Source organism: Neovison vison, chromosome 13, assembly GCF_020171115.1.
Source record: "Neovison vison isolate M4711 chromosome 13, ASM_NN_V1, whole genome shotgun sequence".
Classification (NCBI taxonomy): Eukaryota; Metazoa; Chordata; class Mammalia; order Carnivora; family Mustelidae; genus Neogale; species Neogale vison.
Window position 1 is genome coordinate 37,224,700 of NC_058103.1, and position 15,295 is coordinate 37,239,994.

General features: G+C 39.5%; 1 protein-coding gene across 4 annotated transcripts in view; it reads left to right on the plus strand.

Moving 5' to 3' along the window:
• PPP2R5E (protein phosphatase 2 regulatory subunit B'epsilon) overlaps nt 1-15,295 on the plus strand; it is a 146,356-nt gene that overhangs the window by 64,984 nt on the left and 66,077 nt on the right. For all 4 annotated transcript variants that reach the window (XM_044231274.1, XM_044231277.1, XM_044231275.1 and 1 more), the window contains exon 3: nt 11,601-11,797. In XM_044231274.1, the coding sequence (XP_044087209.1) occupies nt 11,601-11,797 (197 nt within the window). The remainder of the gene's footprint in view (nt 1-11,600; nt 11,798-15,295) is intronic.

Sequence of the window (15,295 nt, forward strand, 5' to 3'; positions counted from 1 at the left end):
CAAGCCGTGCCCTCTATAATACCCACCACCTGGTACCCCAATCTCCTACCCCCCCGCCACTTCAAACCCCTCAGATTGTTTTTCAGAGTCCATAGTCTCTCATGGTTCACCTCCCCTTCCAATTTACCCAAATTCCCTTCTCCTCTCTAACGCCCCTTGTCCTCCATGCTATTTGTGATCCCAGGGTTGTGGGATCGAGCCTTGCCTCTGGCTCCATGCAGAGTGGAGCCTGCTTGGGATTCTCTCTCCCTCTCCCTCTGCCCCTCCCCACCTTCTCTGAATAAATGAATAAATGAATGAATGAATAAATAAATAAATAGTTTTAAAATAACTTTGAAGCTATGCCAAAATCAAGCCTGGCATTGGGGAGCCGCCTTCTCCCTCTGTCTGCTGCTCCCCCTGCTTGTACTTTCTCTGTCTCTCTGACAATTAATAAAGTCTTCAAAAAAAAAAAAAAAAAGAAAATAATTTTAATGGGAGCTGTAAAATAAGGGATTGGATCCATGGTATAGATACTTGGTAGATGTTTGTCAAATGAATGGGAACTTTGTGAAAGCACTTTCCATCTTACAAATAGCTTTTTCACGGAATCCTCACTCAACCCTGTGAAGTACATTTTCTCAGTTTCCCAGATGAGGAGACTAATGCTCAGAGAAGTAGGTGGCTTGTCTAGTGTCTCCTAGTAAAGCAGTAAAGGTGTGATTCCAGTTCAGAGCCAGAGTCAGGGCCAAAGTCAAAGTGTTCCATAAGGCCCAAGATGGTCTCCTGCACCTACTCACACCTTCCTCTTTTGATCCATTTCCCCCACTTTCCACTCAGGCTCCAGCCACATCTGCTTCTTTGCACAGATTCACCAGCACACTCCCTGCTTCAGAGTACCTTTGCACTTACTGTCCCTCTGCTTGGGCCACTTTTGCCCCAGAGGCCCTCTTTGCTGACCACATCACTTCCTTCACGTGTTTGCTCAAATGCCATCTTCCAGGTGAATACTCTGTTTAAAACCTTACCCTCCAACCCCAGCATACTGTTGCTCAGCATACTCTTTTCCCCCATAGTGTATACCATATAATGTATTTATATATTATTTTTAGTTGCAATTATTTGTCTCCTGTGCTAGGATGTAAAGCTCTGTGAGGGAAGGGGTTTTGTCTCTTCTTGTTGTGGTATCCCAGCAGTCCTGGGCCCTCAATGGGAGTTCAGTGGCTATTTGGTGACTGGCTGACTGATTGACTGACTGAATAAGTGTAAAGCCTAAGCCATTTGCACTAAACCTTCCAACTTTCCACTTATTAAGGGTACACTTGGCAAATTAATCAGGTTGTTTTGGCTATGGAGGGCATTCCAAATTATACTGCTTCATTAATGTTGTACCTTCTTCATTTTGGTTGTTTTTTTTCTCTCATCCTTGAATATAAACTATTTTGTTTATTTAAAATATCAACTGGATTTTTAAAATGAAGTGTTAGAAAATAAGTCATTATTTTACTAGATATTAGTGGGGGAAAGTGATACTTAAAGAAAGGAAGGAACTTCATTTTTTAGTTAGGTTTTTGTCAAGTAAAATGGCCTTTTCTTTTTACATTCATAGATACTGTTATCATTAAAAAGCATCCTTGTGTGTCTTTCCTTTCCTCTTCCAGTCCCTCTTCCCTTTCCCTTTCTCCTTTCCCTCCACCTTTTTGGAAATATAACTGACATATAACTTCTTACAAGATGTACAGCATGTTGCTAACACCTCCACAGGGTCACACAGTTACCGTTTCTTTTTCCTGGTGAGAACATTTAAGTTTTACTCTCTAAGTAACTTTGAAGTCTGTGTTATTAACTGTTATCACCATGCTATACATTAGATCCCTGAAACTTACTCATTTTCTATCTGGAAGTTTGTTCTGGATGTTTGACCAACATCTCTCCATTTGTCCCACCCTTGAGAACCCTGGTAGCCATCGTTCTGGTCTCTGTTTCTATGAGTTTGGGTTTTTTAGGTTTCACATTTAAGTGAAGTAATATAGTATCTGTCTTTTACTGTCTGACTTATTTTGCTCAGTCCATCCTTATTTTTTAATTTGTATTTTATGACTTGGTGTTATTAAAATATTAGGAAATAATTAATTTAATTTAATATTAATTGCCTCTATTCTTCAGTATAATATTATTTCCAGAGGAATAAAGTTCTAATTTAGAATTGGAAACATGGAGAACGAAGATTTATTATGTAGAATTTATTGACTGAACCTGTATCTGTTTTGTACTTAACATATTCTAGAAACTTCTCCTTGGGGCTGGATACTAAAAGATGAACAAAACATGTATTTGATTCATTGGTTAAAAAAAGTTCCAGTATAATGTGGCAAGTACTTCAGTGGAAGTTTGTGCAAATTTTTATGTTACATATTTTCTAAGGACTACAGGGAAGTGTAAAGTGTAAAGTGTAAAGTGAGGAGCTCCTGTACTGTTGTAGGTTATAGGATTCTCTTCTTAGCTTTCATGGTCATCTAAACACAATTGAAATTGGTATGTCATTACAGCTAGAACTCAGTTATCTCTGCTACTAGACAAATATTGAAACAAAGGAGTGATATGGTCCCAAATTCCCAGATACAGGCCTGTGGAAAAGTTGTTTCTGGTGCAGGGCAAAGTGAACACTAAGTAGAAGGGAAGGAAGCTGGGGGTGGGGGTTGGAGGTAGGGTGAAGAGCATAGGATGTATGTGTATACCACAGCATGCGCATCTGTGCCACCCTCCTTCTTTGGGAAGGATTGTCTTTTATTCCAAGATTGCCCTTTCTCTTCTTTTATTATTCAGAAGAACCTTTTTGTTTTTGTTAGCAAATGAAATTATAGTGAAAATAAATGATTGTAATATTTTTGCTCAGCGTACTCTTTTCCCCCATAGTGTACACCCCCATAGTTATAATATATAATGTATTTACATATTATTTTGATGGCTATTTTTTTTTTAAGATTTTATTTATTTGACAGAGAGAGAGAGAGAGAGATCACAAGTAGGTAGAGAAGTAGGCAGAGGGGGAGGGGGAGGGGGAAGCAGGTTCCCTGCTGAGCAGAGAGCCCAATTGGGGGGTGGGGGGGGTGGGGTGCTCAGTCCCAGGACCCTGGGATCATGACCTGAACCAAGGCAGAGGCCTAACCCAGTGAGCCACCCAGGCGCCCTGTCACTTACTATTTTAATGACTTTATCTGGAAAAAAAGAAAAGTCAACCTGGTCTCTTTTGTAATTCCACTGATAAGTAAAACTCTCAAAAAAGGGAATCACTGACAAAGATACTTTAGAATACTGTGTAATTCTTGCAGCCCTCTGTTTGGGGCGGGGTGGGGCGGGGGCAGTAGCCCAGCATGCTTTAGAAATTTTCTTGTGTTCAAAGACCCTGGTTCCATCTCTGGAAATAAGCCCTTAGGTAGTGAATTAATAATAGAGAGACTGACTTGGACTTCTGACTCTGGCTTCTGTTTTATGGGTGAATTTGGTGGCAGGAAAGTAATCTACACCTATACTTAGGAGTAGTATACTTAGTTCTATACTAAGTATAGAACTTAGTATACTTAGGAATTGATCAATTCAAGTGAAATTCTTAGGAATTGACAATTCACTTAGGAATTGATCAATTTTAAAATGTTATATTTCTTGTCCTGACAAGTTGCAGTGACTGCCTCGGCATTAGAAGATAAAGCATAAGGGATAGCTAATACGAAGGGTTGCAAATAGAAGTATCTAATAGAAGTTGTGTGTGTGTGTGTGTATGCAGTGTGCACATTGGAATGTGCATATTTTTCTGTACTTATTTATTTATTTATTTTAAAAAGATTATTTATTTATTTATTTGACAGACAGAGATCACAAGTAGGCAGAGAGGCAGGCAGAGAGAGAGAGGAGGAAACAGGCTCCCTGCTGAGTAGAGAGCCTGATTCTGTATTTATTTTGATTGGAACGAAGCATCAAAATAATGTGAAAGCCTTGAATCCTTTAATTTTGCTGCTGCAGCCACTAGTTTGCAACCGTGGAGACCTTTGGGTTTTACTTATAAAGTGGAAAGTGCATATGTTTCAGTTTTTGGGAAAGGAAAACTGGAGAGATTCACCAAAGAGTAATAACAAATAGGTGTTGATTGTCCGAGCGAGTATCATAATGAATGTATTGTTATTTACTAAGACTTGAAGTTACCTGTCTCCATTGTTTACTAGTTTAGGGCAGATTTTATGCTGTTTGTTTTAAAATACATAAATGCTTATACAAAATCATTCACATTTCCCTTTGCTTTTAGATTACAACTTTTCCTAACCACATCGCTAACCATGACAATTTCTCCGTAGCTGCATTGGGGGTGCTGGTTGTTAGTTGCTGTGATTCATTACCATCACTGTCACTGTCGTCATCGTTGTTGGTACTGGCGCTGGCTCTGGGATAAAACTACCTGGGTTCGGATACCAGCTGCAGCTCTTAGGAGTGGGTGATGTTGGACAAGTGACTTAGCCGTTCTGGGCCCCAGTCCTTTCTTCTGAAAAACTGGGATATTAATAGCAGCCACTCATAAGGTATTCTGCCGATTAAAGGGGGATGATGTACATAAGGAGCTTAGTCCAGTGCTGTGCAGCAGTCAGTGTTCATTATCATTGTCATCATTCTTTTACCTTGAAATACCAGCACTGGAGTTTTCTGCTATTCAGTTTATTGTTTAAGTTTGTTTGATACGCAAACCTTGGTCTCGTATTTTTGGACACTGTATTATCTGTGTAGCCATTCTATGAGACATATTTTGAACCTGTGGAAAAAAGGGCATGCTAACAATCAGCAAAGTGTTTCCAAACTTCCCAGTAGATTGGAAAGAGGTCTAAAAGCAGCCCACTGTCCATTCACTTCTTTCCAGCCCAGGTAAAGAAGGATGCTTTCACTGTTGTAGATGTTCCCCCGTACCTTCTTTTGTGTGGAAATGGAAAGTTTCCATGGTTAGTTTTAAATAAACTAAAAGAAAAAGAATTTCAAAGATGAAGAAGATAAATGAGGGATTTTATAGTTAATGCTTTAAAAAATAGGGGTTTTCAAGTATGCCCTCTCATTAAAATCACTTGAGATGATTTAAAAAAATCTGTAGTCATGGAAACAATGCACTACCACCAACATTGTCATCTACATCAACACACTTTTTTTTTTTTTAAGATTTTCTTTATTTATTTGACAGAGAGAGATCACAAGTAGACAGAGAGGCAGGCAGAGAGAGAGAGTGGGAAGCAGGCTCCCTGCTGAGCAGAGAGCCCGATGTGGGACTCGATCCCAGGACCCTGAGATCATGACCTGAGCCGAAGCCAGCGGCTTAACCCACTGAGCCACCCAGGCGCCCCAACACACGGTTTTTAAACCCACTGCTTTGAATACTGTAATAAAGGCCTTAGAATGGTCAAGTCTTTCATACTTATTTTAACTGACATGTTAGTTTGGGGGTAGTTTTTCATTTGTTTATTTACACTGAAATAACTTGTGAAATCAACATGTTATAGTTCATAGGACAAGAGGCCTGACACTACTTGGTTCATTTGAAAGATTGATAGTTTTGTGTCCCTGTTTTGATGAAATATTGCTGGTTAGTACTTGTAATTTTGTGGGTGTCAAAAACAATTTCTAATTTAAGCATAGTTCACTAATAAAAATAAGATTCCGTTAAGTTTTCCTGAATATGTGCTGTAGGAAGAATGCCGCTTATATCTGTGTTTAGAAGTAAAATTGGTGCCAAGGATTTGGACAAACCACATGGTCAGGCAGTTAGGCATTTTGCCACGTGTACCAGCATGCCATACCTCAGTCCTTCAAGGCTAAGACAACTTTATGTTGAGTGCTAAGCTCTCATCACTACTATGAAACTAGTTTTCTATAACTATAGGTTGATACGCTTTGTGGAAGTAAGGTCTCATGACTTTGTTGGAAGTTTTAGAGGGTTGTGTGTGAGGGACTGATAGTATCCATGGTTGGGAATTTATTCACCTTAAGGAAAATTCTAAGGAGATGAGATGGGAGGGGGGAATCAAAGGCCATGTTTATATTCCCATCTGTGCTGGTACTGTAAAAAGGCCACATAAGAGCTTAGGACATTTTCAGGTGAAAAGCATTGGCAATTTAGTAGGATTTTATTTTATTTTATTTTACATCTTTTGAATTGAAATAATTGGTTATAAATATTGTTCATTAGGAGCTCAAATAATGCTTAGCTTCCAGTGCAAGCATCATTTTATAGATTCACTGTATTTCCACATTCATTTTAACAGCCTATGTGTGAATAAGTTACCAGCCCACATTATTTTTTTTCCTAAATCACTTTGCCTTTTTTGATTTGATACGTAGCTAATAAGTGTTATAATGATGTGGGCCTTCTGTGTTTACTTGGTTGGCCTGTTTGCGAGTGTGAATTTAATATTCTGATTTTCAACCACTTAAGTTTAACGGAGTCTTAGAGCACCAGACCCAAAGGACACCTGGCTTATGATTTATTTCTTCTACCTTTGTTCCTTTTTGCTTTGCAAAGTCTTGATTGGGTCAGGCCCCGAGGGAAGATGGGCCGGTATTGGATCCATGATCCTGTGCCCCAAACATTAGATGTGATGGAATGATGGAAGCTGTTGACTAGGGGAGGAATGAGCTGCTTTTTCCAATTACAGACAACCATCTAATCTCCAGCCAGCCCTTGAAATCATAGTAAGGGTGAGGAGAGATGTGTGTGTGTGCATGTGTGCATTAATGTGTGTGTGTGTGGGGGGGTTGGACTGTGGCTAAAATGTACATAGCTCCTATTGACTGTTCTTTGGACACAAAGAGAATTTGTGTGTGTGTGTCTCTCTCTCCTTCCCTTTATGGGAGGAGAGAGAGGGCTGAGGGAGAGGGAGAAAGAGAATCTTATCTAGTGTGGAACCTGACGCAGGGCTTGATTTCACAACCCTGAGATCATGACCTGAGCTGAAATCAAGAGTCAGATGCTTAACCAACTGAGCCTCCCTCTCAGAGCCCTGAGAATCTTTGTTTTTTAATTTGAACTTTCATCCTCCCTCTACTATTGAATTCTACATCCATGTTCCCAGTCCTTCTCGTACTTAAATTTTAAAATTATTTGGGTATGAACACCTTGTAAGTGGGAGTAGTCATTTTCTTCAGCTTATTGATGAGAATTGATAAGAGGATGCTGGGAAATGGTGATGGAAAAGTCATGCAGGGGGTGCCTGGCTGGCTCAGTTGGTTAAGCAACCACCTTCAGCTGGTCATGATCTTAAGGATCCTGGGATCAAGCCCTGTATTGGGCTCCCCACTCAGTGAGGAGTCTGCACTTCCCTCTGCCCCTCCCCCACTTGTATACGCTTGCTCCCTCTCAAGTAAATCTTTCAAAAAAAAGAAAAAAGGCATAGGGAGAAAATACCTAATGCTTAAAAGGAAAAAGGGGGACAGTACAAGTGAGAAATGTAACTGCCAAGTGGATTGACCACTTAGCTGGTTACATTATTTTCTTGGGTGAGAAACATACACCGGAAATCAGGTTAATTTTAAGAGTTGTTTCAGAGGGACGCCTGGGTGGCGCAGTTGGTTGGACGACTGCCTTCGGCTCAGGGCGTGATCCTGGAGTCCCGGGATCGAGTCCCACATCAGGCTCCCAGCTCCATGGGGAGTCTGCTTCGCTCTCTGACCTTCTCCTCGCTCATGCTCTCTCTCACTGTCTCTCTCTCAAATAAATAAATAAAATCTTTAAAAAAAAAAAATAAAAAAAAAAGAGTTGTTTCAGAGCAGAAAATCTGACCTTTTGAATCTTACCATGCTATCATAGTTGGGTCAGTTATCTCCCCTTTAAACAAATGCTAATATGGGATGGATGGGTTGTTGTGTTAATGACCTTCATGGTATTAAATAATCACTTATTGATTCCTCATTATTTATGCTTATGATTCTATGGAATTCTTCTCCAGGGGGCAGGGATGGCCTGTGTAGACCAGAGATTTCCATTGGAAGAGAGATGATGCAAGCATCACTGCCTGGTCTGCTTTGGGTTTCTGAGATGACCTTTAATTTTTCTGATTTACATTTTATTTCTAAATGTTTATAATCTACCCCCCTCCCCTTCAATCTAAGTTAATTTAAAAGTGTTTCGATTTTCAGGTGCTTGGATTTGGGAGGTGGGTCATTTTAAATTGTTAAAATCTAGTGTTAGTGCTTCATGTTCAAAAATGTATTGTCTATCTAATTTCTACTTTTTATCATTTATGATATTTTCTTTATGGCCTAGTATCTGATACTTTTTATAAATGTTTCTTTACAAAGATATTTATTATCTGCTTCTGGGACTGGTTCCATAGACAGTAAACTTATATCATTGAAACATTCTAGATTACTCCAAGTGTTTTTTCTCTGATCCTGGCCTGTTGTACATTTTCACATTACCCCTTTACATATCTTACTGGGATTAGGGAGATGAAAGCAAGGAGTTTGGGAGAAGCATAGCTATTTGAGGCACTCTGAGGGCCAGACATTACAAGAAGAGTCCTTTGCTCAGACTGATTTAGGTCCTCCTTCAGTGAGAATGAAAAAAAATTTTTTTAAGTTGTTGCTATAATGGAATTGGCTCTTTGAGGAACATTCCCCACTCCTTCTTTCGGTCAGTCTTTAATTTAAGGAGAGGAGATCGTCTTAGAAAAATTTAGTCTATGCTAAAGGATAAAGAATAACTTATTGCTGTATGTATTAATCTTGGGAATGGGCTAGAGAGGAGGTAGGGGTTCATTCAGGTTGATCCTTTATGAATGGGGCATGTTGGAGATTGGTTGATTTCTTTCTGTGTTCTTTCTCTTCTTATGTCTGCACACACCCAGTTTTCTGAAATAAGATATTCCTCTTTTTGCCTTATATTGAGTTTGAGTGTTGGACAGTGGTGAAGAGTTCTGGCCCTGGAGCCAGTTCACCTGCATTTGAATCCTGTCTCCACTGCTTGTTGGCTGTATGATTCTGGGCAAGTCACTGAATTTCTTTGTGTCTTGATTTTTTTCATCTGTAAATTGGAAATAGTGCCAACTGTATAAATTGGTGGGATTAAATGAGATAGAATATATGAAAATGCTTAGATTAGTACATAATAAATGTATGCAGTAGTGCTTAGTAAATGTAAGCTATTACCATTATTCCATTAGGCAGATGGATAGTCTGCTTCACATTTGCCTATTACATTACATCAATTTGGATAGAGAATAAATTTCAACTGCCTAACATTAAAAAAGAAAAAGACTAAATGTTAATTGCCTGAAATTTTTAAAATAGCCAAATATATGAATCTCTTGAGTATTAGTACAGCGACCACAAAGATTAATCATTGTTGTCACTACTTAAGTGATGCTTTGCTTTTTGGAGGAAAGGCTATCATTTATAGATGCTTTCATAATCCGTATGTGCTGAGTTCTCCATGTAGATGGTCTGGTTTTTAAGCTTTATTAAAGTTACTGTAACAAAAATAGGATTAATTACAATTTCTTCTAATGATTTTAACCTTGATGTTAACATTAATAAGATTTTTTCCTCTATGCAGCATCAAAACTTCCATGCAGCTTTGAGGTATGGGGTCTGATTTAGGACTTACAAGACTTCAGTAATTAACCAAAAATGGTCCTGTGCATGTAACTAGTTGTTGGTTAAGGATATATAGCTATGTTCATAAGCAGCCTCGTTTAGTATTTTTTTTAACTAGTTAATTTATTTTGGCACCTGAAACAGGTAGCAATTAAGGAGAATGCTTGGTCTGACTAAATTTAGTTCTTAGAGTCTAAAGTTAGATTTTTTTTTTTTAAGTGATTAAGTATAGGGGCATAGAATAAGACATCTCATGGTTTAACTCAAATCCCAGAGTCTTTTACTCTAAGGTACATTACATTAAGCTTTGGGGGACCTGTGGGGGTGGTGGTGTGAGGGGAAACATACTGGTTAAGAATAATTTCTAAATTTACATCTTGTTTTTAGCAGTGATGTTCTATATACCTTCAAAATTTTTGACTATTTCTTGTTCCTTTGTATCTGGTAGAGAAATCCTGTGTTTTCAGGTGTTCTGTCCACTCTCATCTAGGCTTACCTTCAAGCTGATGTCAGGAGGCAGTGTTTGGGGGGGAATTACCTATGAGGTCCTGGGTACTTGGGCTAGCATGTGGGTTGTGGGGTGTGAGCAGGGGAGGAGGGCTGTGGAGAGGAGTCACGTGGACTCTGAAGAGGAGCCTAGCTCCCAGTCCTGTCTGCTGGGCTGCTGGTGGGCGCTGTTAATTGTTGCACTTACCTCCAGAGACTAGGTGGCTTATGCTTTATGTCTGCTGTAAAGCATTTACAGGGAGGCTGGCAACGGAGGGTGGTTGCAAGTGACTGGCCAAACATTGTTAAAGTCCTTCTTGAGTAGTACAAAGGGAATGTGGAAATGTGGTTAGAGACCTGGGCACTGTGCCCAGCTCCGAAACTCATTCATTGTGGGACCTCAGTGACTACCTTGAAGTTTCTTTTTAGAAAAATGGAGACTAATAATAGAATGCCATCTGCTCACCTCTAAGAGTGTTTTGAGGATTAATGGGTTAATCACCTTGGATGGAGGCAGCAGCCTACCCTGGTTATAATTTCATTGCTTTTGCAGAGAAGTTCCAGTTTGGGGAATAAAATAGTGAAAATAAAACAGGAATGGAATGGGTCATATACAACTTGGTGTGCTTCAAGTCCAGCTATAGATCAGGTTTTCATTCTAACTGGGGAATTTTAACCTAAAAATTTTATCTAGTTTTTCATTCTAACTGGGGAATTTTAACCTAAAAATTTTATCTAGTTTTTAGAAATGATACCAAACCAAATGTCTGATGTGCTGTTTGTGGGAAAAGAGCAGATGTTTATTCTAAGAACACATTAATGAAGCTGCTAGTGGTTTTCTCCCACTGTGAGGGAATAAGATGGGTCAAAAGAGAGAGCATAGATTTAAGTAGAGTCTACTCTTACTGTCCCATTACTGGTATGTTCTTTTTGAGAGATTTGATATTACTTCATCTTGTTGGTTTTTCAAGTTTCTTTGACAAAGAAACTTCATAGATGTCAAGCCAAACCAAAACAAAAAATATAAACATACACATACAACAGTTGCTTTAAATACCAAGGGTGTCAGCATGAAATTAAAATGAATTTACTGACATTTCTGCTTTGAAATTTTTTTAGTAAAACTAATTTAAACCAACAGTGAAAACTTCTGGCTTTACCTTATAATGGGAAGTTTGACCTTTTTCAGTGTTTTTGGCTGAGGGGTTTTGACATGGGGGTGTTTTTGGTTAAAATGTGCTTCAACTTTCTAATGGCTCTTGGGATTTTGGTCAATCTGGTCGTGGAATAGCAAATGCTTGTCCATTGTGTTGGTACCATGTAGTTTTCAAAGACAAGGTCTCTGACGTAGTGGCTATGGTATCCCCTCCCGCCCATGTGTAATTGTTAAAAAGAACACTGTTGTCATGTGAATTCTTATTTTTTTGAGCTTGCTTTTGAAGTAACTTTCACAGAGAATTCCTGTTACCTAGAAATTGATGACAGACTTACACCATTTCCTTTTTTTTTCTTAGACGTTCCATCCTCAGAGCAGCCTGAACTGTTCCTAAAGAAACTTCAGCAGTGCTGTGTCATTTTTGACTTCATGGACACGCTATCTGATCTTAAAATGAAAGAATACAAGCGCTCCACTCTTAATGAACTGGTGGACTACATTACAATAAGCAGAGGCTGTTTGACAGAGCAGACTTACCCTGAAGTAGTTAGAATGGTGAGTTTCTTTTTTTCGCCGCGGACACTTTTAAGCACCTTCCATAGCGACTCACAGGTGTATTGATTGCAGAGTCAGGTCACTGGAGGTCACCTCCACAAATGAGAGCCAGCCTTCTGAGAGCTAAGCTAAAGTAGTCGGAACAATACTAGAATTTGAAGAGTGTGATTTGAGGAGAATGAGATCCAGAACTTTTCACCTACAACAGTACTGGAGGAATCAGTGACTTCAAAATATGAAGCCAAGATTGCCAGGTACTCTTGGATTTCTGGCATTGCGAAAAGAAAAGCTGCAGGAGAATCAACACGAGTTTTAGATCTGTGTTTGAAAAATATTCAAGCCTGTTGGATGTCTTAATCCCCCCCTCCGCCTCTGGCTCATTGTGGTAAATTAGAAATGGCTTTAACCATAATAAAATTGTGACTTGTAGAATCTAGTTAAAGCCTGTCCTGGCTTTATAAACTAATCATTGTCTTCATAATCTTGAAATCAGGGGTGATGTCTTGCATTATTTTTGAACTGTGTCTTGCACTTTGTGTGGTCATGAGGAGTTACGAGGAGAAACATTATTAGCATAATGGAAGTAACTATGTTCTTATTGAGTCAGTAATTAGTTTTTAAAAAGCTAAGCCAAAATAGGGTTTTCTGATAGATTTCTATGGGAAGATTGCCTTCTTTGGCATCCCTGAAGATCTTGGATCTAGAGAGTACGTGCTCTTGGGGGAGGTGGAGCTCTTCTGCTAACTGGTGAAACTGTGCTGCAGAGATCCAAAAGGGTCAGTGCACCACTGGGAAGCCGTTTGGAGAATCTGGCCCACTCCCTCTGTAGTCCCGGAAATCTGTCTAGCTTTTCAGTTCCAACTTTTATCATTTGTGTTCAACAAATACAGAAAAGAGACATCTGTGATGGAGTAGATGTGGTCAAAAGTGAACAGTACAGATTTGGGAAGGGATATGAATTAGCATAACTTGAGAAACAATGACTGATGGGTGAAGATCATTTCAAAACAATGTCCAGTGTATTCGCCAGGTCCATATCTGAGTGTGGATTGCCTTTGTTGTTAATTTCCAAGACTGTTGTAGCATAATGTTTTGTAGATTAACATTAACATTGTAGCTCTGGAACAGTGGTTCTCAACCAGCGGTGATTCTGCTTCCCAAGGCACTTTGGCCATGTCCAGAGACCTCATTTTTGGCAGTCGCAACCAGGGATGGAAGGGGCCGGATTGCAGCTAAACATCTTATGCTGCACAGGACAGTCCCACAATGGAGAATTATCTGGCCCTAAATGTCTCAACCATTGTTGAGAAGCTCTGCTCTAGAGTTTGCATGCTATCTAAACTTCTTAACCTGATATTTAGGGTTTTCTCTAGTCCATCTAGTTTCTGCAGAGAGCAAGTCCTGTTGCTTCTAATCTACCCGACCTCAGCCAACAGAGGTATCCACTGTTTCTAACTTCTTTCTCCTGTATCATTCCATGGATAGTCCATGAATATGTAAGCATATACGAGCATATAGGTATAAATAAACAAGTGGTGGCATAGTGTACATGCTTATCTGTACCTTGCTTTTTTTACTTACCAGTATATCATATATATCATATAGTATGCATAAAGGTGTCTTACTCAGTTTTACAGCTACACACTATTTCATTTAACATTTATTTAACTACCACCCTATGAATATCCATATGTATATATATGGGTACACACACACACACACACACACACACACACACGTGTCGGTTTCCCCTTGTTTAAGAACTGCTGTGTATTTACTGATTTGTTTTTTTTTTTTTAAATAGCCTTGTTTTTCCTGTTTCTGGACCTTCATGTGTTTCCTGGCCTCCGCCTCTAGTTCTGATTCTCCCCCTTCCTTCCCAGACTTGGCTTAAAGTGTTTCCACTGTTGCCCGAAAAGCCCCGAGTTGTCTCCTTCCTTCGGTTCCTCCACTTCTTGGCAAACCACCCTTTTGGAATTTGTTCATTTGCTGCTTTTTAATTTTTTCACATGTGTTAATCCAAGATTTCTAATTATGCTGTAGGCACTTCTAGGCAGAAACTATGCCGTGCTCATCTCGTGGCCTCCAGAATACCTCCTAACACAGGCCTACCTAAGGTTTGTTGAATGAGTGAATGACTTCTCTCTTAAATGTCAGCATTCCAGGCTCTCGAATTATGATTCAGATATTGAATGTTCTTGGATTACATTCAGTTTTTAAATTCAGTATTTGGCATGATAAAAATTTTTTTTTTATTCTTATGAAAACAGCTTGGTTCTAAACCAGTTTTGGTCTTTTTTTAAAGGAGACTCTTCCCTTCTCTGCTACTCTCTCCCAAATCCCTATCAAAATTTTTTTTTAAAAGTCACCTGTCAGTTGTGTGTGAATGTGCATTTTAAAATATATTTGAGCCCTACGTTAGGAGGTGTTAAATCTGTAGCACACATGCTATTCTAGGGCATTAGAAAATTTTCTTTCCAGTTGGTAGGTTAGGGTTCTCAGAGGTGTAGTTTATTTTTCGTACCTCATGATTTGTGAAATTGTAGCTATTATTTTTGTTCTTAGGCCATCTGGGGGCATTTGCAGAGCTAGTGGGGAAGGGTACAAAGAGAAGGGACTTTGCAACCACACAAGCCTGGGTTCAAGTGCCAGCTCTGGCCACACTTAACTTGCTCCATCACTTTGGACAGAGCCATCTGTCTTCGGGGCCCTTGGTTTTTGTGTGGTGCTGGGAGGTACATGGGATCAGGGTGAGGGTGGCCATAGTCCTTCCTGCCCTGCTCCGTAAATACTCTGCATGAGTAAAATCGTTGTGCTTTGCTTGTACAGCAAGGTTCTCACCACCTCAGATCCGTACACAGTCTAACAAGCTGGGCGCTGACTGCTCTGTAAGAAGGGCTGGAACCAAAGCCCCACTTGACGTGCTCTTGCCACCTCTTAGGCCCCTTATATTTGGTGCTGCCACTGCCTACTTGCCTTATGTGTATCATTATTGCCCTTTTGGGCTTTTTGGGAGCATTGGCAGTAAGGATGTGTATAAAGCTCTTAAAATAGTCCCTAACACATTCAGTCAATAATATTATTATTGTTTGATAATTCCCTTATTATGTACTTGATTTTACAATCATTGGGGGAACCCAGAGTTCCTGTTTATGGACTTAAGATGCTGTCAAGTGGATGTGTGGTCCTCAAATTCTGCAATTCCAAGATGATCCTGTCTGTGGAGCGAAAGTCACTGTCCCTACCCAGTCTGCCTTGTTATTGTAAAATGCATCTGCTTCACTGGGATTAGTGAAGGAAATGGTGGTGCTTTTAGTGAAATATCAATGAAATGATAGCTAGGTTTTATGAACTAGGATGAGTCATGACTTAACCAACGATGACATGTTCTGGTGTCAGCACTGTTAGGAGAAGCCTTTGATTTAACCTGATGGAACCTATCCTGTGAGAATTCTAACCCTGTTAGGGCAAGAAAAGAGTGACCGGTAAAAGTAATCA